This window comes from Haliotis asinina, chromosome 1, assembly GCF_037392515.1.
Source record: "Haliotis asinina isolate JCU_RB_2024 chromosome 1, JCU_Hal_asi_v2, whole genome shotgun sequence".
Classification (NCBI taxonomy): domain Eukaryota; kingdom Metazoa; phylum Mollusca; class Gastropoda; order Lepetellida; family Haliotidae; genus Haliotis; species Haliotis asinina.
This window is the reverse complement of record NC_090280.1, coordinates 67,089,434-67,116,967: the sequence shown is the minus strand read 5'-3', so window position 1 is coordinate 67,116,967 and position 27,534 is coordinate 67,089,434. Positions and strand designations below refer to the sequence as shown.

Below are 27,534 nucleotides of genomic sequence, written 5' to 3'. Positions count from 1 at the left end.
ATGCTATTTAAGTTTCTTTTCACCGACTTACAAAATCAAAATTACTTTTCACTGGTAGTAAAATATGTATTTTATTGATGGACAATAGGATTTTACATGACATTGCTTATAACATAACAATTTCACTCTTGGAAGTGAGGCAGGGGTTGACATAATATTACTTACAATAATATTGTCTCTTCAACCACAACCTCACTTCCGAGGAAGAAAGCTTTATATTCATGCAAAACCCTTTTGGTCAGCAAATGTGTAGTAAGCTGTCTTGATTTTATAACTTGATTAAACATGAACTCCATTTTCTATCCTGGAGTGAGTGAGTGAGTGAGTTTGGTTTTACGCCGCTTTTAGCAATATTGCAGCAATATCACGGCGGGGGACACCAGAAAATGGGCCTCACACATTGTACCCATGTGGGGAATCGAACCCGGGTCTTTGGCGTGACGAGCGAACGCTTTAACCACTAGGCTACCCCACCGCCCCTTCTATCCTGGAAGCGTGATAGGGGGGAAATATCTGCTTTTAGTATATACCACAGGCTTCCACAACGCTCGCTTCACACACACAAACAACCAATTTAAGCACAAACTACAGGGTCCAGTGGAAATCTGTGCATAGTGACACCATGATCCGACCCTACAGAGCAATTGACGGCAACATAACAATCGGCATGTCTTTGGTGACGTCGAGAAATCAGCAAAATGACGAGCTTCCTACACATTTTCTCTACAAATAACTGAAAATCGTTCCTTCTATGATGTCACCGCAGGGCTCAGGCGACTGTGTTACGTAACCTGTCTGTGGTTTCGTTTGCGGGCGAGAGAGAAGCAGATGACTTTTTAACAACTTTTAAGCGCTTGGTATTAATAAATCACAAGTTTTTTAAAAAAAGAATGGTGTTTCGTTTATGACTAACTAGAAATCTTTCATATGCAGTGGTAAAAAGAGTACCAAAAAATTGAGTTTAGTTGTTTGTCAGTCAAGATATTTCAGAAGGTTTGAAGAATATGAAAATGGGCAAAAGATTTACTTATGTGTGCCCCGTCATGTAAAAAACATGTAAAGACTGCATGTTATGGCAGCGACCCTGAGAAGGTATGTACATCACTACAGTAACAACCCTATCACAGCTGTTTTCTTCATGACAGTCGGTCCACTACCCTGTCCTTACCGTAACAAAAAAAGAATCATATTCATATAGTTATTTATTTTATTCACTTGATGCAAAATATTTATGCTAAATATGATTCCAAAATATTTCATATCTATTAATTGAAAATTTAGATGCAAACAACATTAAACTAGAAAAATGTCACTACTGTCACAAAATCTGTCCTAATCGCATGATAACCGTGACCCTGATGGTAGAGACAGTCACTAACAATTTCAGTGACATCAAACCTTGTGACAAAGTTTGACATTTTTTTACAAAATGTTTTTCCATGCAAAAAAGGCCAAACCATGCCAAGGATGTAGCTGTAACATCATTAATTATGATATGTTAAATAATTTCTTTTGAAAAGGATGACAAAGGCAAAAAAAAAAATCAAACTACACATCAGACACTTGAGCTGACCTATGTTAAATTAGTTACAATAAAAAAGGATTGATCTTGACTTCAGTTTGTCAGGTACAAACGTATCACATAGATATGCACAAATTTTGAGAATGACTCATATATCAAATCTCAGAGAAAACATGGACATGTGTAGCCAAAGAAATTAAGTAGACACTCACATTGTTGACACTCATGATAACCCCCGCGGTAGCACAGCCCCGACTGATCTCCTCCATGGCAATAGCATAGGCCAGATAGTCAAGACCTGTACCTCCATCCTTCTCTGGCACAGACACACACATCAGACCCAGCTCGCCCATCGTTTCCACCTGCACATGTAAGAGGGATGCCACGATACATAAGTTTCATGATTCGCTAGCTATCATGATAACTATTTTTGTAGCATTATTGCATACATTTAGCTTCATTTTGAACATTATTATTTCATATTTTATATTTGTCCATGAAAAGTTATAAACATCAACACTTTTTATTCTCAGAGATTGCAAAGTTATAATTTACCATTTTTGTGCATAATGTGATTTTATATTTATCCTGACTCATGCTTATTATGCATATCTCCTCCCTCTACGTGAAGATAGTGGAACGCTTGAAATCCCTGGAAGTTCCAGTCTTTTGAAGCAGACATACAATCACACTGACCCTTAGGAAGCCTCCTTCCATTATGTTAGGCTGTAAAAAGTATTGTTTCAGCGCCTGTTAATGTGGTTAAGGGTTTAACTGTAGGTAAAATCAGGATTATATTTTTACTTCTTGTATTGGATTATTGTGTGAAACCTTGCTTAGGTTTGATAATCTGACTTTATCTACTTGCACAACAGTAAAAATTAGTGTCAACATATTACAGGGGGTCTATTTGCGCACAGGTCACATGCATGGTGAATCCAATTGATATCTATTTAAATTCCTGAATAATTTTGTTGTTGTTCTGATCCTTGGGCATACAGTCTCCAAGTGACATTGCTGGCTTCAAGTTTCCCAACTGTAAACTGTTGGAAAGTAGGGGAACTTCCTACATGAGGTGATGACAACAGAGAGAAAGGACATGGCATAACACATGCGCCTGCAATTATGCCCGTCACTTTTACCGTTATCTGATGGTTGTATGATGTGACTTCTAATTGGAAATGACCCCAGCACATCTAGCCCCAATACAGATGTTCTTAGCTTCTGAATCTCTGATATCACTGGGGCTCCGTTGCAATTAAAATGGGTTTGTTTGTTACTATCAAAATTATATATATTCAGAGACTAAGCCTCAGTCTATGAGTCTAGATGCAAAGGCTCTTACTTTGTGTGAATTTAAAGCTCGTAGACGTTCAAGCCATTCGCATTGCAGGACCTCAGTGTAATGGCTCTCACCTATACTGAAACAGTATTACAAGGTAATTCCATTGTAGCTAAGGGGATGAATAGGTGCTTGAACTTTTGTCTCCTTGACTTAGTTCACTGGAAATATATTTTCATCACTCTGACTGGGCATAATGATAAATCCTGTGTATCATGTGGCCCAAGGACTGTCAATAATGCTGGGATGTGGTTGTCCAGGTGGTTGATTTTTGGCAAAAAAATCCAATCTCATCACTAGATGTACAGAGTACTAGATGTGTGCAGAAATCTAATTGCTACAGCTAATGTGACTGCCTTTGCCACTCTAGCGGAATATCCTCGATGTTTCAATAAGGGTTTGATACGATCCATACGTGTAGCTGGAATGATGTCAGTTTGCCGTGCACATGGGTTTGGATGTTGTAGGTGCTTTTACTCTGGGAAGATGGTTGTCCTAGTTCTTCCATGAGTACTGGGAACCATTCCCTCACGGGCCAACAGAGCATGACCAAAGTCATTTGAAGCATCGCCATGTGTTTTATCTTTCCGATGACTTTATCTCTCCAGTAAGACTGGAGATGGGAATGCATTCCTTCCCATGAGATGCTGAGATTGTCTGTTGCCCAGGTAAACGGATCCAGTACTGGAGATATGAATGTTGGTATCTGTTGTTGAACCTGGTGGAACCTATTTGCAGTGATCCGAATGTCTGACTGATGACTTGAAATGCCTCTCGATGTAAACATTTTATTGGGGATAGTTGTAGAGGACGCGATAGAGTGTCGGCCATGATGTTGCATGCACCAAGGATGTAACATTCCTTTATGTGGAGATTCAAGTCGTCGACGATGTTGAAGAGTTAAAAAGTTATCTGTAACAGCATGTCATATCGTGTCCATCCTTGTTTGTTTATGTAGAATGCTATTGTGGAGTTTTCGGTGTGTTCCTCAGTGCTGTTGACTAGTGTCATACCATGATGATTACAGCTTTCATCTCCATGTGTTTGATATGCAGAATGCATTCATTGCTCGTCCAGGTTCCCAATGCAACCTTGTTTTCTAGGTGGGCACCCCACAATTGAAGCAACACAACTACAAAGAGATGTCTGTTGCAGACAGGCTGTGACAAATAGGTACCTGCGCAGACATTCAATCAGTGAGTCCATCATAGTAGATATGGTCTCAACTTGTCTGGTAGGGTTATCTGATCCGGGCTGGTGAGGTGAGGAGTCAGGAACCGTTGTAATGAGGTTAGTTGTAGTCATTCTTGTTGGGTCAAATGAGCAGACCTAGAAGATACTGCCACTGTCGCAGTGGTAACAGAAACAGTAGTGCGTGTTCTATCATAGCCTGAAGAATGATAAGTTGTTTGGTATTGTAGAAACTGGCAAAATTGGAGGAAATGTCAATGAGCTGATGTCGTCATTAAACAACTTGTAGGTGAGGGCATCACTGGACTCCTTCCATGGTGAAGCCATGAGATAAGCAAAATAAGTATGAGTCAGGATAAGGATAACTTTATAACTCTCATAATATCAAAAACATGATACAACTGCAAAATGAAAACAATACATAAATATATTTACATCAATACTTTCAACAGTTTTGAATCTATCAATAATTGTAGCATCTTAGCTGGCTCAGTCTGCACAGGTAAGCTGTCAGTATACATACTACTGTAACGGTGGATGAGTCAAAACAAGTAAGCTGTCAGTATACATACTACTGTATTGGTGGATGAGTCAAAACAGGTAAGCTGTCAGTATACATACTACTGTATTGGTGGATGAGTCAAAACAGGTAAGCTGTCAGTCCGAGTCGTTTCCATGGAAACCGAGAAAATAGTAAATCACAGAAACTTGTAAATAGCAAAAGGCATCACTTTAGTTTCTGATTGATATATCTACCAAGTTTTGCACAAAAATATTGAACGGTTTTTGAGTTCTGCTCCTGAAACAAAACCCACCCCACAGTTAAACTAACACCCAAATGTTCCATAGGAAAACAAAAAAAATAAAAATGCCAAAACTCTGTAAATAGCAAAACACACAACTATAGGTTGAGATTAATATACCTATCAAGTTTGGTCTAAAAATATTGAATGGTTTCTTAGTTACAGACGGACAGACTGACAGATGGACTGATGGACAAGGCGTTGACTATATCCCCCTGCATTACATGCCGGAGGGGATAAAAACTCTAAACATTGTTACCAAACAATAACTATCACTTAATCAATAACAATACATATTACAGAAAATACACTCTAATAACACTCTCCCCTTAAGGAAAAGAAAGTTTCACAGAAACTTTCTGTTACAATCATAGCAAGATAACAAACATAATAAGATGACGTGTAATAATATAAATAATATGAGAAACATCTTGCAGAATTACTGTGATATAATGCAAATACAATCAGACAGCATCATCAAGTCTTCATGCTTTTAAAGCCTGGATAGTGCATCAGCACAAACACTGTCTTTGCCTTTAATGTGTTTGATCACCCTTGCAAAGTCAAACTCCACCTCATACATCTTTGATTCACATTCTTCATTTTATGAAGAAAGGTCAAGGGATTGAGATCAGTAAACACTTCGATCAGCAAAGTAGTGGTACCAAGGCATACTTTAAAATGCTGTAAAGCTAGCAAAAGACATAATGTCTCTTTCTCGATGGTAGAATAATTTCTTTGATGCTTGTCAAACTTTAAAAAATAACGAACTGGAACCTTGCTAACCTCCCCCAAAAAAACCAGCCTTACTAGCCAACTTCTGCACTTCAACATCCTCATCCTGTGCACTAATAAGCTGCTCTCTAGAAAGAATGTCATCACCACCTGACAAACTATCAGACTTATCAAGAAGACCTGAAGAGCTACTACTCTTTGAAAATAAGTCATTGGTCTCTATCTCACACAAAGAATGATCCCTGAAAGGACCTCACAAATCATAAATGGAATGATGTGGCAATAAAGACATGCCTTTTGACATTGAATGAGTCACAGCAAAAGAAGGAAAAATACCCGGAAATTCATCATTCATCTTTTCTGTACTAACTGAACTCTCCAGCAAAACAGTGATAATTGGATCAGCACCAACTTTAGGCCCCATATAGGGCATGGTATAGGTTAACTAATGCAGTAGTTATTAGTATTTCTACACTATAACAGTATTTTGTACAGAATGTCCTTACACAGAGTCCTTAATACTTAGTGTTAACGAAAAGCTATCCTTCAACGGCGCCATCCAGGCCCCAGTAATGACGTCTTTTGAAGTTTTATGATAACCTTCTTGTTATGTTAGTTTTAATTGTCCACAGGTTACCGGGGCCTTTTTTCGTTCCACTGGTTGAAGTACATGGCAACTTTGGATATTTCTTTGTTTTTATTCTTTCGTTTTTGTTGTTGTATAAAAATAAAAATTTCTCTCAGTGGGTACAATGTCTTTCTACATAACTCCACTTGACTGTTTCAAAACACATAAGTTATGGTTATAGATAACAAAATATGGGTAGTATCAGACAACTGCAGAGGCTCAGCTGAGAAGAAAAAGCGTAAAGAAGTCTTAAAATTATACAGGGAGAAACAATTTTCGATAATTTGCCTTCAAGATATCCATATTTCTAAAGACGATGAGAATAAGATGAGGAATGAATAGGGACTAGAATGCGTTATTGCTCTGTTTAAATCTAACTCTAGAGGGGACGCCATCCTATTTCATAATAATTTTGAATATCCAATACATAAAATATGTAAAGACGAAAATGGTAATTATATCATATTAGACACCACTATTGATGGTATAAGAATGACTCTAACAAATATATATGGCCCTAATTCCAATAATCCTCTATTTTACACAACTTTATTTAAGAAAATAACAGACATGGACAATGATTTTAATGTGGCGACTGGATCTAGTACTCGATCCATCAACAGACCTTGAAAGCTATAAGCACAAAATGGACATTTATCAACTTATCCAAAATGAAAGAGGTTGCAGACAAGGAGACCCAATTTCACCTTACTTGTTTTTGTTTGTTTCTGAAATACTCTGGATTATGATTCGTGATTATGGCGAAAAAAAAGGAGTCACCTTCAATGATATCAAATACATAATTGGTCAATAAGCTGATGATACGGAATTATTTTCAGATGGATCAGAGAATTCTCTCAGGGAAGCCATTAATACCCTATCTTGCTTTTATAGAATATCTGGTCTGAAAATAAATGTTGATAATACCAAAGCAGTTTGGCTCTGATCGCTTGCTGGAAGTAGGATAAAATTAACCCTTGACCTTAATCTAGATTGGCATGTAGGAAACCTTGATGTACTGGGAATAACACTGAACGCTTCCTTGCAAAACCTGTGGATTATCAACACCAGAAAAAGACAAGACAATATCAAAAGAATTCTTTCAAATTGGCGTAAACGCAACTTGACTTTGATTGGTAAAATCACTGTAATTAAAACGCTGGCATTATCAAACATCGTACACATATTCACCTCCTTTCCAAACCCCCCACCCGACTTTATTACAGAATTGAGCACTCTTTTTTTCATGTTTGTATGGAACAACAAAAAAGACAAAATAAAATGAATTAATCTTGTGCAAAAATATGAAGAAGGTGGTTAAAGAATGATTGATATTGAAACATTCATTGAATCATTAAAAATTTCATGTCTAAAAAGATACATATCTAAACAGAAAGAGCTTTAGCTTTGCGGTTTTAGGTTAGACTATATCTTCCATTTCGGTGCAAATATTTCATTTTACTGAAAAACTAAAAATCGCTTTTGGAATGATGTTCTAAAGGCGTGGAGTAGATATGTAAAGACCCATTCAGTTGACACTGACGACATTAACGACGTCTTAATGCAACCGCTTTGGTTAAATCATCATTTTCATGACCCAAACTTCATTATTAAAAACTGGTTTCACAAAGGTATGTTGTGTGTAAAATGCCTCTACGATGAAAATGGATTAATTCCATTCATAAATCTAAGAACGTTTTTCAATATACAGGGCACCATATCTGACTAGAATCGCTTATTACTGAAAATCCCAAAGGTATGGAGAACAAAACAAAATTTTAAATGTGAGATTTTTCTCACATTAAAACTGTATGCCATTGGAATGATATTATCAATCCCTGTAAAGGATCTAGACTCCTCTATGATAAACTCATCTCAGCCACCAGTTTCCCTGATGTTTGTAATAAATGGGAAAGAGAACTTGACATGTTTATAGGTTGGAAGTGCATTTTTTCACGAAATAGAAAAGCCATAACTGACACAAAACTCTTAGAATTCCAATACTAGTTCTTGCATAAAAGAATATACACCAAAAAGGAACTACTAAAAATGAAATTGGTCGACTCCGATTTGTGCTCTTTCTGTGGGTTAGAAGGTGAAAATATAGACTATGTGTACATACAATGCGCATGTGTCAAATCCTTTTGGGGAAGTTTTAACAACTATGTTGATTTAATATTTGGAAAACATTAAAATAACAAACAATGACATTCTGTTTTCTTCATGTGCTGATAGTTTATTAACTCATATGATCATTGTAGCCAAAAGACATACCCTGGTTTCTCCTATTTTCGACGGAGAAACAGAATAATGGCTACATACGGGAAATCCGGAAGAAACAGGCATGTCCTTTTATATGAGCAATAAAGCCTACCTATCATGTTATTATTGGCTACATCAGGTTTTCTTTGATTTGTTTTGGATATGCCGTTATGGCGATCGATAATGGCGGACCCATCATTGTGTACACAAATGGTGACGTCACCATTTTTTGACGGTCACGTAATACACTGGAAATGGGGAAAAGAAATGTATGGAGACGTAATATTTTTACTTACCATAACTCGGAAAATCCAACAAATGATTCCAACAGCGATTCCATGAATTCATTAACAATGAAGGTGATAACGTTAGCAAACTCCAACATATATACAGTCCAGTAGGTAAGTAATACTCTTCCACAACTTCAGGCAGACAATGCGGGCAAAAGAATACAGCATGTCTTCTTACACTTGCAACGGACGTGCAGAACTTCAAGTGCACCCAGTGTCCACATGTAACACACTCGGCCCATTTGACAAATGTCAAACTGGCACAGTTCCTCAAATTGCTTGGCGTGAATTTGCCACAAACACAACACTTATCATCTTCAGTGTCGGTTGAGTGGTCAGTGTCACTTTCGTCCGATGATGGAATATTACGTACGATGTTCTTCCCTTTACGTTTGTTAGCCTTGCTGTTACCTTTCCTGTTTTCGTTGCTGTGTGTCCGATCTGTCATTTTGCCTTGTTCTGATGGAAGACTGTCCCCAGTTGCCTTGCTTGTTTTCTTTTTGTTTTGTTCGTTGTGATGTTGTACGAGTTTGCTAGTGACATCGTCATCAGTGATGGGTTTTCAGCCGACAATTTTACTGACAGTTTTTCTGACTTTTACTGTTTCCACTTTAGCAAGTATCTCGCCACCTCTCTTGCCTAGGAAATCACGTGCATCTGTCATGTCTGACGAATCCTCGGAGATTTTCGTAGGCTTGAATGTGAGGGAAGGGGCGACAGCTTCGTCAGTCACAACGTCAGGGTCGAACGGGAAGATGCCTGAACGTCGGAAAGACGATATGATGTTGTGAGGTGTCAACGTAGAAGTGAGTACCTTGCAAGCAATCTCACAAACATCGTATCTTGTAATGGCCTTTCCACCAGATTCCCTCAGAAATCTGTGACATGCCGACGTCCATCCTGCTTCGACGGGCCCGTAACAACCAATATCAAGGGGCTGTAATAGGTGACTGGTGTGTGGCGGCAAAACAAACAAAACAATGTTGTGTGCTTTTGCCCACTGGATAAGGCCGAGAGAGACGTGACTCTTATGTCCATCGTATAAAACAAGTAGAGGTGAATTTACATTGCCGCCTGCCACATGTTTTACAAAATGGGACTCCATGTAAGTCTTGAAAATGTCCGTGTTGGACCATCCCGTCTCAGACACAGTCCTATCAACACCTGGGGACGCTCCCGCCAACAACTCCTCTCTCATACGCTGACCGGGAAAGATGAAATACGGAGGAATGGAGTTTCCAGTAGCACTGATTGCGCCGATTAAGGTTACGGTTTTTGATTTGCCTGAGGTCACTGCTTGGGGTTTGAAATTGGTGTAATATCAGTCTGTAACCCCTTCTCGTCGATGTTAAAGATATCCTGGGGATGGTCTTGGAAGCTGTATCTTGTCATAATTTTCTCCAGCTCTAAAAAGTAATTGTCCACTGATTGACGAGTGGCAGATCTGGCTCTAGCGTATTCCAGCTTTCTTGGCTTTTGCAAACGTATCTTGGGCCAGCGTGATAGAAAACTATACAGCCATCGTAAACTCAGCGGTGTAGCTCTGTTTCTGTGGCCAAGGTGGTGGGCGTAATGTGTTGCCAAGTTGATGGTTTCCTAACGAGTGTAGCCGTAGCCAATCTCACTCATTATCCGGATGTGGGATACAAGCAATGACTCTTCTCCTTGTGAAAAAAGGGTTGAATTTCCAGATTTTATTGTATCAATGTGGATCCTGCCTCTAACACGATCTTTCAAAGTTGTGATGGGAACACCCCAGCGAATTGCAGCCTGTTGGACAGGTATGTTTTCTTCAAGTACAAGAGTGTAAGCGTTCTGTAAGTCATCCTGTGTATAGCCCTTTCTGTATGACCCTCTAGATGAAGTGATTTGCTGAAAAAGTACCGTTTATTGCTTGTAGATAAAGTTTATAACGTCATATGTAACCCTCTTAAGAGTCGGAAAGAAAATTACATCGTCTCTTTTAACCCAATATCGTAATTTTTGCCGTAAGGGATGACCCTTTTCAGCTTCCATACTTTTTTTTTCTGAGCAGCGAATGACGTCATTAGAAAGTGTGTTGCTATTTTTGGAAATACAAGAGATATGCAGACAACTTGTTTTCATACTAATATGTGAAAAGTGAAACCTTCAATTTTTACATTAGAAGTTAGAAATTTTTGGACATAAGTGATCTTGGTGAAAAATGTTATTTGGTGAGTAGTTTTTGTTGTAAGTACCTTACGGATTTCAATATTTGAAGCCAGTCGGTGTGGGAGCGGCGGAGGTCCGATGTTGATGTTTACAACTCCGGTGAACTCTGACCTCGCTCGTGCTCTCGTACAATAGCGCGATAAATACGACCGTCGAAAATAGGAGAACGTCGAAAAAAGGAGACGACAGGATATATATGTTATGAATATCAAAGGACATAAACCATGTATTAATTCATTTAAAACCACCTTCAAAGAGGTCTTCACAGTAGAAAAATATATTGCTATTAAAAATGATAGAATCAGTTTTTTCAACAGCAAATGGAATGTATTACAAAACATACTTTAAATACTTAGAGCCAGAGTTAGCATCCATCTTTATTACCAATTGTATAAGTTTAGCGAAGCTTAGCTTATAAGCTGTTACTACCACTGTCAATGTTTGTCTCAGTACAGGCGCCGACTTATCAGCTAGAGCTGCTGCACCTGGATTAATATTGTACCCTACTTTGAAAGTACTTCTATTTTGTAACCCAGTGAGTGTAACAAAAAAATGAAAAAAAAACAAACTTTGGGCACCATAACATCATTCCCAATCAGCAAATCGACACCTGCAACTGGAAGAGAGTCAAGAAAACCAACTTGTACCTCACCTGAAATCAAATCTGAAGTTGTATTAAAAAAATGGAGATGAGCAGAAGAAATCCCTATACCCAAAAGCAAAACATCTGAATTTGCTTCAGACTCTTCAGAAAATGGCAAAATATCCTTCAGAACTGAAGAGATTCAAGAGCTCCAGTATCCCTCAAGAAAATAACGGGCCATGGTGTAAAATGATCTCCCATAAGCAACAGAGAAGCTGTAGAAACAAAGGGCAAAGACTCCTTCCGAACTACAGAATCTGCAGACTTACTCATAAACAAAACTCTCCTCAGAACCACCTGGAAAGAAAGGTTTAGGTGCGATGGGCAAAAATGCATTTGGGGAACCTGCAACCTGATTTTTAAACTGGAGCTTGTAACATGCAGAAATCAAATGACCTGGCTTCTTACAATACGTACAAACAGGATCAGAGCCACTGGTAGCCTTAGGCTTAGACTGAAAAGTATGTGACTGCTTGCCACTAGAATGTGAACCTGTTCTAACACCACTGTAACCTGCATGGCCTGAAGTCTTAGTTGAGGAAAAGCCCGCCAGAAAACTTTGTATTACCTGGAGACCTAAAAAAACTCTTGTGAGCAATTTCTGCCAATATTTTCTGTCAACATCACTGCCTCATCTAAGTCATCAACCTTTTGTTCATACAGATAAGTCTAAAGATCAGAATAAACACTCTGCTTGAAATCTTCTATCAACACTTAACTGTCTCAAACCATCAAAATTTGTGACTTCCTTAGACCCACACCACCTATCAAACAATGTTTCCTTTTCTCTAGCAAACTCTACAAAAGTTTCACTGTCCCTTTTGGGAGCATTTCTGCACTTGACGGTAAGCCTCAGGCACTAACTCATAAGCTTTCAAAAGTGAACTCTTGACAAGATCATAATCCGACCTTTGTTGTATCGACAAGGCTGAATAAGCATCCTGGCCTTTACCCTTCAAAACAGGTTGCAGTCTAACATGCCTTGCAGTGTAAAAAGAGAAAGAATTTGGGGGCTAAGATGACTTTCCTAACATTTTCAGTTCAATTTCTCTGTCATCTTCCAATTTTCTTAATTCTATTTCCTTTCTGTCTCTGTCTCTTTCTATTTCTTTCTCCATCTCAATTTTGTTCATTTCCGTTTTATTTTCATTTCCCTGTTTTCTATTTTCTTCTTTTTGAAATTGTAAAGGAATTTCAATTTTTTTCAATTCCAATTGATCTGAACATTCCTCTTGAACAATTTCCAAAACATCATGTTAAAAAATTCCCTCATCATTATAGTGATTCAAAACAATTTTCAAAATCTGAAATTTCTTCACTGCAGGTTTGGCATCAAATTTGAGATGTGAAGAAATTTGCAACAAATTTGATTTGCGTAACTGACTGACTGTCTCAGGATATGGGGACAATACAAACTTCTCAAGTTCAAAAATCATTTTGCTGGTTCCATAATTAACTTGTCACTCTCGTAACATTGGGCAGAGAGAGACCTTTTATATTTGTTAAAGACTGGTGTTGACATTCCTATGCACAAAGCACTGAAATACGAAGAAGTGAATCTATAAGTTATCCTAAAATACAGGATTATGCTCACAAATATTTGAAACTGATGGCCTGGTACAATAACAACCTGCGGTTATTTCCAACGCTGGTGAGTGAGTCAACACAGGAAAGCTTCTGTACCATTCTTTCTTATTTAAACATTGCATTGAATACAAGAATACATATTAAAACTTACTTGTCTTTTGGGATAGGTGTGTTCTTTGTCAATTTTTCCTGCAATAGGTGCCAGTTCATTTTCTGCATAGTCTCGACAGGTCTTACGTAGCAGAGCATGAGTTTCTGGAAGATCTACCAAACTGCTGAGACTCCGCAAGTGTGAACCACACAACACTGAAAGATGGAGAGTACAGACATGACCTTAACAAAGTCACACATACATTTTGGCACATCCATATTATTAATGAAGGTTGGGCCCTGAATTGTTTTTGTCATGCAGAGGCCTATCCAGCAATTTTCAAAGAGAAGGGTGCACATTCAAGCATAGGTATTCTGACTTTCAGCTTTTTCACACACAAAAAAGTATATACATGTCATGCAACAATAAAACACAATTCAAAATCCGCGTTTTTAGCACACATGTGAACATGAGATAGCACTATCAATGAGAGTAAATGACTTAACATTTATTAATTATATCTCACTCATTCCTCACACTCATGGCACAGATGTGAAAATTTGAACACATCCAAAGTTTGTAACAGTATGACAATAAACCCTACGGAATCTTGATTCATAAAATATACATGAATATTTGAGAAATGATTCATCAGGGGCGCTTGACAGGAAGGCAGACAACATCCGTCTGTGCTTCCTCTTCATAAACAGTCTCTAACCTCTTTGCCATCAACGATATTGGGGCGTACACTCATCAAAGCTAAACCAGCAAGTCTGTCCTCCTCAATCTTGTTTTGAAGAATGATGAAGTGCAGAGAAAGATCTCTCTGCTTCAGCACTTCCAACTGGTAGGGTACATGCAATCATTAGGAGATTGTGAAGATCTGGACATTTCCATGATGTCTTTGGCATCCAGCAAGATATGGAACAATGATATCTCCATAGACAAGTTCTGCCATCAAAGACCTCCTTGAAGCTGACGGCAATGTCTTTCCTAACACTACTGATCTTTGTTTGATTGCATCTAACATAGATATCTGCATTTCTCTTTTGCAGTTTGATAGTCAATGGCTCTATGGTACCCAACATGTATTTGGAAATAAAGCTAAATGGAAATAAAGGTTCCCAAATAAGACCCAGACTTGACTGTATGAAACAGTTCCTGAAGAGAGATTCATGAGTCTCTATCTAGTCATCATCCGTATTGGATAACTCAGAATGTGTGGTTAGACCTACATGAGTTTCATGGGCAATAAAAACGTACTCGTAGAGCTCAAGGAATGTTTCAAAACATGTACAGTGGAAGCTGTCCAAACTGGCCCTCACTGGGACATTTCCTACATGTTCAAAAAACCTCTGTCACTTGGGTGAAGAACAGAAAGGTCTGTGTGACCTCTCAGAGTAACATTTTTTTCAAACTGTTCTTGTTTTTTTGTAGAAACTGAATATCGAAGAGATGTATTAAGACTTTCATGCACTCATTCTAAATTCAAAACAGTCTCAACTGCATTCCTGTGATATTCAAACTGTTCAAATAAGAATGCAATCTTTGCCTCTTGCTTTTGAAAATCTTTGCGAGTTCGAAATACAGTGGACTCTGTCAATACAGGCACCACTTGGGACCAAATGAAAATGCCAGTTTTGACAACATGTTTGAATAAGTAACAAGGCAGTGTCAGAATGCAGTCATTTATTACACATTCAAATAATAACAAGGTTGTTCACACTGTAAAAAAAGTCACTGATCTTCAAAATATCAGACACTGTCTGCCAATTCCATATGTTGATGCTAATGCTTTCTGTGTGGGATGAGGCGTTTTATCAAAATCTTCTATCAGCTTCACTTTTTGTTGAAGTTTCTGAATAATTTCAGGAAATGTGTTGTTACAGTGTTTACAGTCAAACTGCCCACTATTCATCACTCCCTGGACACAATCTGCCTCACCACCATGTCCGAACTCCCCATTTTCCTTGAAACTGACTACTCGATGTGCAAGTGTTGTGCCATTGACCACTGCATCAACACAAAGAAATGTGTTCTGCGGAAAAACAAAGCAATGGACTACTCACCCTCAGGATTGCCTCCAACTCGAGGTTCCAGATATTGCTACTGACGACTGTTTTGCGAAACTGTACAACAACACATGCAATATCTGGAGCATACGGTATGAACTGCTACTTGGCAAACTGGTGGAAAATTGTCGATGCGAGAAATAGCCTTGTATCATCCAACAGATATCGGACAAAGTATTTCCAAAGGGACATGCAAAAACTAGTACGCCAACTACTGGAACATGGCTTGCTACAAGCATTGCTTGGATGTGCTTAAAATTTGCTTATTTTGGGATTTATGATTGGGAGAAGATCTGGAGGATTGGGATGGGATTGGGATTTCCATATAGACATACAGAGAAGTATGGGATATATACCTAGGAAAACCTTGCCACCAAAAAAGGGTTTGTCTTCAGGACATCCATGAAATACATTCCCTTCGCAGTGTGTTTCCTGTAAGTGAGGTCAAAAAACAATTTGGTATTGGATCCACAAGGCTGTACGAGCTATGGCGAGAGCCTGTTGCAACATCTTCGGCCTTCTTGCCCGTCCTAAATCCGACGTTGCCCTTTAGCAGAGCAGTAATGCCTGCCACAGAACTGTTGACCATCTTGCCTGCTCCAAATCCAGGACTTCTATGATCGTCTGGGAAAGATCAAGGCTTGTGTGGAGCAAACAGCAACAATGTTGTTCTCTTGTGTGGAGCAAACAATGACTTTGTTGGTCGACATCTTGTCTAGGCTGGACGATGACAACAACGAACCCCAGGAGGATGTACAAAATGTCGAGGAAGAAGATATCAATATCCAGAAGGTAGGGCAGGTGGTGCAATCGACTCAAAGATGGCCTACCCTTCCATGGTCACCATGTTTGTCTCGAAGGTTGCCCACCTGGAAGCACTGCATACCAACCAACAGACAGGCTGACAAGAGGAAGACATCAACGCCCAAGCCATTTTCCATGGTCTACTGCAGGGACCCCTACCACATGGAGTAGAAAATAGAAAAAAAATGTGTACATGTGTACACAATTGGAGGTATAGATATAGAGCTATATATTTCTTTGCAGCAATGCATATTGTTACAGCAGAGGAAATCCACATCACTTCCCATCTGAAGCACTCAACAAAGTCAAGGCTGCATACTGCAAAAGGGAACCCCTTGGAGTATTCCTCTGTGGACGAATAGCTACAAGAAATGGCTGGGGAAGCCCCAATAGACCAACTAGCTTGTATACTAGGGAACTTTGGCAAATAAACAGCAAAATAGTTTTGCAAATCATAGCAGAAAGTAAGGTACGTGGGTGGTATTCTATTCTGCAACACTGGTGGAACTATTGGTTCCTAGCTATATACTACAGACAGAAGTCTATCTTTGGTTTTTTTTGTGGCGTTGACTTTTTCTGGGCCTAATCTGCACAGAAGCAAGCTGTCTGCTTCTACCCCGCCAAAGTTTTCTACTTCCTTCTCCAGAAAGTAGACATATGTTGATATTTCGATGTGTGTGCTTGGGTTCCCATCTTCCCCACAGGCAGCAGATTCAATACAATTCTTGCTTTCCCTCAGAATGTTGTAGCGGCAAACTTTCTGCAAATATATTTTCCAGTCTCGACTTCTAGAAGTTTGGTTGTATACTTTGGAAGTGGGGCTGTTGTAGCTTCTACCACTATGGTTTTCACTTTTTTCGCCCAGCAGGTCATTATAGTCTTTATCGCCTCGGTTTCTATGGAAGATAGCTTTCTAGGATCTAGGGCAACAACTACTGCGACAGGATTCCAGGATATGGCTCTTTCATCTTTTTGGAAAGTTCTAGTCTGTTCTATGCGGACATGCAGGCCAACGGGGTATTTTGTTTTGTTTGCTGCTGGACAAGCCCCTCGGTATCCAACCCATTTTTTGCCCGTATTTGTTCGTAGTGATCTCTAGAAAGTCGTACTCTTCCAACACATGCTCCAGTCTTTTGTTTGCCCAAACTACTGTTGGCATTGCTGCACCTTTTCACAACAAGTCCCATCTGCTGGATGTTTGCGTTTCTAGCTGTTTGTGGTATCCTAGAATAGGCCATGTCATATTGGCAATGTCTGCTAATGTTTTTTGTGTGTGTGCTTCGTAGAGCAGATTCTACTTCTTTGTTGGCTTCTTCCGATCTCTTTGTGTATTCCTGTATCTCCCGTTCTGTTTCTCCTAGTCAGTTCAGTTCTTTTCACCTATGCTGCTCTTGTTCTATATGGTGTGCTGTCTTTCTGCCTGCTAGGATAGCCCATGCTTCTCTTCTCCATTCTTCCACACCTGCTGCTTCTTGTATTTCTTGCAATCGTTTTCCTTGATTCTGGGCAGAATATACCTCTCAGTTTTTAGCAATCTCTGGTACTTCCTGTTGTTGGAATTTGGAAGAAGCTTTGCCAATGGTGCTACATTTGGCTGTTCTTCATTCCCATTCTACTGTTTAGCAAGAAGGCAACAGGATACATGGATCTGTTCCATTTGGTTGGTCTTCTACTCAGCCAGTATTGTTTTTGCATCTGGACCCTTTGTACAGCAACATAGTGGACACAGCTCTACACCGATATCTGTAGTGGAAAGTATGTCTACCCTAAATACTGGACATGCTTGGAAACCAAAATCAGCTGCAGCCCATTTTCTCGCTTTCTCCCATGTAGCATCGTTGTCTGCTCTTGCAGGAGCAACACTGATGCCAGAAATTCTAAAAGTGTCGGAATGCACATACCAAACTACAAATATGGTGCCTTGTGGGCGATCTGCAAAAAACCAGACAATGGTCTAGGCATCTTCATAGGTTGCACTACGAACAAGTTGGTGTCTGGCAGAGATACCATCTCTACAGTTTGTTCTACCAAATTGTTTGCCATTTCTTCAGAGTTGTGTGGATGTGCGTATAGTGACACTTCTATGTGAGTACAGCCACATGATTGCATGTCTGGATGCAGGAAAGTTTTTCTTTGAAATTGGAAACTACTTTGTTGTAAAGATTTGTTCCCATTGTATAGCCATTCCAGGCCTCTCGACCCAAGTACAGATGTGGGCCCCTACACTACCCATATTGTCTAGAATTGTTGGATTGTCCAACTGCGAGTCTCCTTGCTCTCGGAAACCGTTTTTCTTCCCAAGGTATTCCACCAGTCGCTTGCTGACCATCAAACCGTATTTCGGAAACGTCTATCTTGGATACAAATAGGTCTTATGCCTTCCCTTTCTTTTGGGTTTCTCTCTCTATTCTAGCAATGGTGCTCCGTATTGCTCCATAGTTGTCTTCTTGTATTGCTATCGTGTGTAGCATATTGGTTGGCACGTGTTTTGGGCTCGCAAAGGACTCTTGTACTGCAATGGAGATTCTGGAAACGACTATTGATTTCTTCGCCAGGTATTTTCTTAATTTTTTCTGGAGTGATAGTGTCACCAAGGTATTGTTTGGTCTTGCCGCCAACCGTGAACGCTACCAGTCTCTCTCACTTGTCGTCGTTTTGTTCATCTGGAACCAACATCTGTTTGACCAGTTCATCAAACTCCACCTTATAATGTATAAATCAATTTTTAATTCTAACAATATAATACACAATACACATGAAACACAGGGAGATGAAGGTTAAGTTAAATATCATGGAATAATAATTCATACCAAAATTCATTATTAATTGTAACCAGTAAAAGCAATACATCAGCATTCAAATATTAGGAAAATATAAATATAGAATATTAGTTTCATCATGTATCAGTAATAGCTTAGACAAAGACTCCTGTCAAAAGCAGTAAAACTTAGCTCACAGACATTCTACTGAAAAAGGTAGAAGTTATGACCACACAATTTCACACAGTTAAAATCCTCGCCTGATGTAATAAAAACTCTACTGTACAACAAACCATTCACTGAGACAAGGGTTATGTCTAGACAGATTAATAAACTGTTATGAATCTAATATTCTATATTGATATTTTCCAAATGTTTGAGTGCTAATGTATTGCTTGTACTGGTTACAATTAATAATGAATTTTGGTATGAATTATCATTTTATGATAAAACTCTAAATCTATTATTATTGTGTTGTCTGCAAAATATAGAGATGGCTACGAAAACATTTGACTCTCTTTCCAATACTGTAAACTGCCAAATTTTCACAATCATTTAATTTTCACCAACTTCGCGTCAGATTTCATGAAGCGAGTACAAAAACACACAATAATATAGATATACCATGCACTTTATTCAGATAAGTGAACATTGTTCAATCACGTGTCAAACAAACAGCTATCAAACAAGATTTACTGTTTTTGGAGATTCATTTCACAATCTAAGTAAGCAACCACAACATGTGAGAAGAGATAATTTTATTTTCATTGCCATAACACCCAATTAAAAAGGGCTAGTTTTATAAATTACAGTGGTTTTTAGATTACTATGCATATCTGTTTATTTTATAACACCTCAATGGTCACGCACCTTCGTGTCATGTAAAAACATTCAGAGACGCTCTCTGTAACAAGATCACGTTTATAACGTGACGATCTTATTCGTGGCTCCCACGTGAATGAAAGATTAATCGATCAATATCCTGCATTTAGCTTGATAAAACATAGTCGTGTAAAGTATCCATCAATCCTATGCCTCAGGTATTTATACTGTATTTTATTTGTCAGTATTTTAATTATGGAAGTATATTAATTTTCTTCAGTGCCCATAGAAATTACCACAATTTGAAAGTCAGAAGTACAGCACCATGTGGGGATAGTTAAGGTCTTATCAACATGTAATATGATCCTATTTTGTTTTAGAATTGTCAGTGGTTATGTTTCGTTTTATCTTAGGTAATAATTTTGGGACGGTCTCTCTCGTATGTGGTACCGCCATCTTGCCAGGTCACGATGCTGGAATAATAAAGTATGGACCAAGCTCTATCTGTTTGGTGAATATATTACATGGTGGCAGAGGTGGAATAAGGCCTAAGTAGCACTGTCTTAATTCCGCCCAAGATTTGTGATGTGTCTTGGACTGAATCTGTTTACCAGTTGGCGTGCTGTTTCGACTACGCGCCACAGTAGACTGACAACGGACGTGCTGTTCAGATACATTTGTTATTTTATGCAGCATGAAAGTGAAGCACACATAAAATCACTTTGTCGGAATCTGTGCCATCACAGACACATCAACATTCACAAAAACGTCATGATATAGACTGTGTGAGAGAAGATTTTGAACACTTCCATTTTAAAACTATCACTTTCATTGATGGGGTAGATAAGCATGATGAAGATGAGCTGAAAGTAACCTTGGATGTGAAACTCGATAACCATCAAGGTAGTCATACCATGAAGGTCAAAGTAGACACAGGTGCACACGGAAATCTACTTCCACTTTGTGTATACAGGAGGATGTTTCCAGAATACCTTGATGCATCAGGTTTTCCCAAATCTGGTACCAAAAAGGCTCCACATGTCAAATTGAGAGCATTTAATTGTACAAACATACCCCAGTATGGTAGTGTCACTTTAACATGTGGATTTAATAGTAACTGGATGGACACTGAATTCTTTGTTGCAGATGCACCAGGTCCTATTCTACTTGGTCTTCCTTCAACCCTTGCTGTGAATCTAGTTACACCAAACTGCCCTACAACTTCAGTTCACAGTGTGGATAAGTCAGTACCTATCCCAAACAAGGAAACCCTGCAGAAATTATACCCTGACAGATTAGAAGGCATTGGTCAATTCCCGGGTAAGTGTCATACTGCCCTCAAAGAGGATGCTGAACCAGTGGTACATCCAGCAAGAAAGTATCCAATTCAGCTGAAAGATGAATTGAAGACGGAGTTGGACAGGATGGAGTCTTTGGATGTCATTACCAAGGTAACAGAGTGGGTTTCCTCACTTGCATTCAGTAGGAAGGACAGTGGAAAACTAAGGGTGTGCCTTGACCCTAGTGACTTAAATGACTCTATTAAGAGAACATATCACAAGACACCCTGGAAGAAATAACACACAAGTTTAGTGGAGCAACTGTGTATAGTAAGCTAGATGCTAGACATGACTGTTGGAGTGTCACTCTTGATGATGACTCTGAGCTACTTACAACTTTCAATACGCCATTTGGGAGGTATTGGTTTCTTCGACTTCCTTTCAGATTACGGATCTCACAGGACATCTTCCAAGAGAAGATGGATATGATTCTTGAACAGTGTCCAGGGACAATTGGCATCGGTGATGATACAGCTGTGTATGGAAAGACTGTTGAAGAAGATGACCAAAATCTCCATCAGCTTATGAAAATTGCAGCAAGATATGGGCTGATTTTCAACACTGAGAAATGTGAGATCAGAAAAGAGAAAATCAAGTTTTTTTGAAACTACTATGATGCCCAAGGTGTACATGAAGATCCGATGAAGGTACAGGAGATTCGCAACTTACCTCCACCTGCATACACTGTTGAGCTTCAGCATTTTCTTGGTATGATACAGTATATGTCATCATTCATACCCAACCTGGCTGATTTCACAGAACAGTTGCGGATCTTGACTTACAAAGACAATGTATGGCAATGGACAGAATCGCATCAAACTACATTTGACAAGCTGAAGACTATGATATGTCTTCATGATACTTTAAAGTACTTTGATCAAAAGAAGCCAAGAGTTGTGCCAGTTGATGCATCTATGAAAGGTCTTGGTGCTGTGATATTGCAGGATGGTTATCCAATTGCTTGTGCAAGCAAGGCACTTACTGACACTGAAAAGCGATACGCAAATATTGAGCGTGAACTTCTTGCTGTGGTCTTCAGGTGCAAGAGATTTCACACGTTTGTGTTTGGCAGCAACTTCATTGTTGAATCAGATCATAAACCCCTGGAGAATATTCAGCATAAGAATCTAACCAGCACTCTACCTCGACTCCAGAGGATGATGCCCCAGCTTCAACAATATGACTATGAGATTAGATACAAACCCGGAAAGGAGATGACTCTCTCAGACATGTTGTCCAGGCAGAATCTGTCTCCAGGTCCAACTATTAGCACTGACAAAACAATCCACCAGGTACAGTTCTCAACTACAAAAAGCTTGAGTTGATCCACAGGGAAACTGAAAAAGACAAGACATTTAGTGCATTAAAGACAATTATTATATCTGGATGGCCAGAGGATGCAAAGCAAGTGCGGAAAATTGTACATCCATTTTGGTCCTGTCGGCATGAGCTGTCGGTAGAGGATGGTTTCTTGGTGAAAGGTGAGAGGATTGTGGTACCACCTGCGATGAGGCATGAGGCACTACAACAACAGCACATTGGTCATCAAGGCATTGCCAAGTGTCAACTCCATGCCAAGTCATGTACATATTGGCCAGGCATCAACAAGGAGAGTGAGGAATGGTTGGAAAATTGCATGATTTGTCAAGAGAACAAAAAATCTTAGTCACATGAAACATTGCACCCTCATGATATTCCCCAGAGACCATGTCACACAGTTGGGATGGATTTGTTTCACTTCAATGAATGTGAGAATCTGTTGATAACTGACTACTACTCCAAGTCATACTTTGTACGCAGGATACTTTGTACGCAGGATACATGGTCAGTATACAAGTAAGGCTGTCATAGATCACTGTAAACAGCTGTTTGGTGAACAGCGCATACACCCAGGAAAGTGAGGTTTGCACTGGATGAACACTCAAATGTAATTTCCCAGTCAGTCATATCTGATGTGAACAGAGAAGGTGCAGAGGGAAGCAATGGAGCCTGTGTACTGACCACTAGGAACATTGATACTCAACAGTATTGCACCAGTAGAGGTAGAATGGTCAAGAAACCAGACAGATTCATTGAACAATATTGAAATATGACCAGTTTCAATATTTGAACAATTCAGGATATTCAACAGAAGTGCAAATCATTGTGTTTAAGGTTAAACTCCTATGTGGAGTATTGCTAGTGTGAGGGTGTTAGTGTGTTGGTAATGCAAGAATTTGCAGTTCCAGAAGCTTTGTTGTGAATTGTTTGTCAGAGTAATTAGTATTGTGATGCAATGGAGGAACTGGAGAGTGATACTGTTAAAGTGAGTATTACCAGATCCAAGTCAACCAGTCAGTTACATTATATTGTGATAGTTATTTAGCAAGGATTACTTTCAGAATTTCTTTTTCTTCAAAAGAAGAGGAATGTAATATGATCCTATATCGTTTTAGAATTGTCAGTGGTTATGTTTCGTTTTATCTTAGGTAATAATTTTGGGACTGTCTCTCGCGTATGTGGTACCGCTATCTTGTCAAGTCACGATGCTGGAATAATAAAGTATGGACCAAGCTCTATCTGTTTGGTGAATATATTACACAAATGGAGTAAAATGACCTTGTTATCAGTTTCTTTGCTAACATCTGAGATAATTTCCGATATATGTCAACTAGCACCTTTAGAAAATAAGAAGGCATGAAAAGGTTTAGTGACCAAATTTAAAGGCACAGAAATAAAACAGTTTACAGTAAATAAGTTCAGAAAAAAACGTTCAAATGTAGTCCCAGTGAATATTAAGAAGGGGAATTACATCGCGGCGATTTTACTAAGACAATACCTATGGGATAAAACAGCTTGATTCAAATTCGAATAGTTTGATTCACACTGCTTGGCAGAAGTATACAACACAATACCCATGCCTCAAACAGTTCAAAATTAACATGAGGTATTCGGTAAGATAAATACGTTGTTCACTGGTCCCTGAGGGACCATGGGTTGAAGTACTCATGTGACCAGTGAACAATTTATAACATACCTAAATCTGGTTTATCAGTTTCCTCAAGTTTACTGTGATGAGGATGTAAAACCTACATCTGTTTCAGGAGCTTCAGCATCATTCTCACTGGCACTCTGACTGACAGGTCTGTCCAAGATCGAGAAGTCTGTCCAAGTTTACCTCTACCAAGATCTTTTATGGATAAATCTTCTTTTAAGTCTTTGACACACAATGGTTCGGGGTCATTTCAGTCCCCTTCATCAGATGAATTCACTTTTGTTTGCTCTACTGATCGTTTTGTGCCTTTGAACTGGTCTGGTCTACTCCCCAGATGTAGCTCTGTGAAGAAAGCTGTCTCTTTCAGATATGATGGATTATCTTCTGAAGGAACCAATGCCACAAAATGGTTTGGTTCAAACCCTGTACTTGGATGTGAAAAAAAAGAACTTGATCCCTTGATCACATGACATGAATGGAACCTCCTTGACTTTGGAGGCTTGTTGGAGGTCTAATTGTTGCATTAATCAACAGTCTAATTGTCTGATAAAGTTAAGGATTTGTCTCGCTAAGAATAGATGGTAAACACAGGACTTGAATCATCGAAGACTATGATCTGTCACTGCATGTCTGTTTTTGCCTCAGTTCCAGACTGCCGCCATATAGATGGTATACTGCAACTAATGCTTGCTACAGAGAGGTATCTATGCTTGTCGTAAGAGGTGACTAGCAGAATCAGGTGGTCACTCTTGCTAACTTGGTTGAAACATCCTCGGTTCCCATTCCCAGGTTGATGCTCATGCTGTTGATCACTAGACTGTCTGGTCCAGACTCAATTATTTACAGACCACCACCATATAGATGGGGTACTACTGAGTGTGGTATAAAACTAAACTTACTCATTTCCCAAGAGAAAGTGCATTCTATCATCTTAGAAAAGAAATACCCGGTATGATCAATTCAACACATTCATTCAACATCAAACACTTCATCCAGCTCTTGCAAATGTTTTCATGCAAAGAATATATGCAACTGAAAATGAGAAAACAAGAAAACACAAAAAGGAAATATCTAGAATTCCATTAGAAAGTAGGACAAAACCTTTTAACAGCAACATCCTTCATGTTTATCCTTAACATTACAAGTCAAAGCAAAACTATGATAATGTTTGAGGTGACATTTTGTAGTTTGCAACAGCAATGAAGAGCTAATAAAATGAATTCCTGCATACAATAATGAAAACTACTGAAAACAAAATACATATAGAATTTTAAAAAACTTCTTACAGTAATAATCACTCTTGTTGTATCTTGATCAGTGATTGAAATTAAGCCTGAAAGAAAGATATACTTAAAATACAAATGCTTTTACATATACTACATTTAAAATACAAACACAACACTGTGAACATTATTTCTCCTCTTTAGAGACTGTATGTAAAGATGATAGATAGAGCAAACTAGTTGCCAGGTGTTAAGGATTTTCTTTCTTGATGACCTATTTGGGGAACAAACTCTTTCTTATCTTACTGGGTATGGTGAACTGCTTGAAAGTTTGTATTAATGGATTCATGAAATGGCCAAATAATAATGTATGGTCAAAAATATTAATTTGTGTGTTGGTATGTTACCAAACAAACCATCCTATATTATCAACCAGTGAAAAGAAGGAACTAGTCAAATGGGCTGAAAATCAAAAGTGCCAGGAATTGCCAAGTCAAAAGGGCCGATGGAAAAAGTCAATCGGGCCGAGGTGAAAGTCATATTAGCCATCACAAAAAGCCAAAAGGGCCTTTATGCCTAGTCATGTGGGCCGAACGGAAAAAAGAGTTAAGAGAGGTTTGACATTATTTATTGACACTTATAGCATTGAAACATAATATGAACATAACATGAATAAAATGGTAATGGCATACTAATAGAAAAGCAAGCAGCCAAGTTTTCATGTAATGGCAATACATATAGTTTATAATTTACTTAATTAGTTCTTATAATTAACTAGGAAAATTTATGCAAGGTCATTTGATTATAAAAGGCCACTATGCTTGTGATAAGAGGCGACCAGACTAATAGACAGGGCAGGATGACTTTGACATTTAAAATGTCCCATCCAGAACCCACTGCTGAGCCATGGATCACTGAAGTAATTGCAGATCAGTACCAAACAAGAGATGCCTCTCTCTCTGATCTGTGAGAATTAACAGGTCTTGTGTTGCAGTCTTTTACACCTATAACAACAGGGTTGATTGATCTAATTAAGAATCAATTTGATTCGTTTACATATCCAAATAACGATTAAGGAAGGTCAAAGAACAATTAACTACTTCTAATTAGGAATTAATCAATAGGACATACTACTCACCTGAGCTCTTACTTGGACTGAAACTGCTGTGTGGTTATGTTTTAATTAGATTTGGATTAAAAACTTCAACTAAAACAGAAAAAATATCCCATACGGATTAGTCATTCAAATAAAATCACAACAAACAAAACACTATTTATACTATTTTACAATGTAATTTATTAAATTTTAAGTTTTCGGCCCTTTTTCGGCCTTTTCGACTTTCCACTTCGACCCATTTGACTTTTTAGCCTAGGCCGTTTTGTCCTTCGGCCATTTGGACGACAACCAATGCAAAGATAAAACGTATGCTTATGAAACATAGTATCACGAACAGGACTGAACATTAATACACATACTCCTGATTTCTCTCATATGTCGAGAGCACACTATGTGAGAAAATGAACGGTACATCGCCATAATTCCAACGGCCGTCTGAATGAGCTCCTTCTTTACTGTAGATCTACGTGGTTAGGTCGTCCCTAGGCCTATATTTTACAGTCTCTCGGAGACCGTGTGCGTCACTGTGTTCGTTGGTACGCGGAGCTGGTGAAGCCAAGACTCCATGAGAGCTCCGTTCTGTGTCCTTCTTTGTATTTGTTATTGAACCCAAAGCAAACTCTGTTGAGAGCTTGGTAGAACGGCTTGATAGTCTCCCTTGCCTGAAGGGGCCGGACATCCTTGAAAGGGGCGCAGAAGTGGGATAAATAAGAAATTAGGCAGCCATAATTCCCTGAATGATGTTATTTTGATGTTTTATTTCTGCTGCTTCCTAACACGCTAAATTACTACGGATAACAGCAAGTCTATACTTTCCCTCACCTCACCGTGGCCCCAATTCTACCACATGCTTCTTTTAAAATCATATTGTAGTCAGGGACTACAACGGACCGTTCATGCATATTGCTATTGTCGGTTTGGCTCAAATCGGACCAATGACTTTAACTCGAAAAGTAATAAACATAAAACACGCAATGAAACGCTGATCATAATCAAAACATCATACCAACTCTGAGAAGTTTTTGCAGAGTTTTTGTCCGGAAAAGCAGAGAAGGTTGGTTAACAATCTATCAACTAGGGTGATGGGCTCTTTTATCAGATATGATCTTAATTTCTTGTGAGGCAGTCAAGACTCT

General features: G+C 38.8%; 1 protein-coding gene and 1 pseudogene across 2 annotated transcripts in view; both read right to left on the bottom strand.

The window, feature by feature from the left end:
- LOC137296297 (short-chain specific acyl-CoA dehydrogenase, mitochondrial-like) overlaps nucleotides 1-27,075 on the bottom strand; it is a 97,458-nt gene extending 70,383 nt beyond the window's left edge. Inside the window, exons 1-3 of one of the 2 annotated variants that reach the window (XM_067828066.1) lie at nucleotides 26,758-27,075; nucleotides 13,348-13,502; nucleotides 1,735-1,884 (exon numbers count right to left, since the gene is read on the bottom strand). In XM_067828066.1, the coding sequence (XP_067684167.1) occupies nucleotides 1,735-1,884; nucleotides 13,348-13,502; nucleotides 26,758-26,818 (366 nt within the window). In that variant the 5' untranslated portion in view covers nucleotides 26,819-27,075. Of the gene's footprint in view, nucleotides 1-1,734; nucleotides 1,885-13,347; nucleotides 13,503-22,287; nucleotides 22,331-26,757 lie in introns of those variants that run through there. The other variant, XM_067828074.1, reaches the window with a different exon arrangement.
- Nucleotides 9,266-10,402, bottom strand: LOC137282182 (uncharacterized; annotated as a pseudogene).
- Nucleotides 27,076-27,534: the final 459 nt, after the last annotated feature.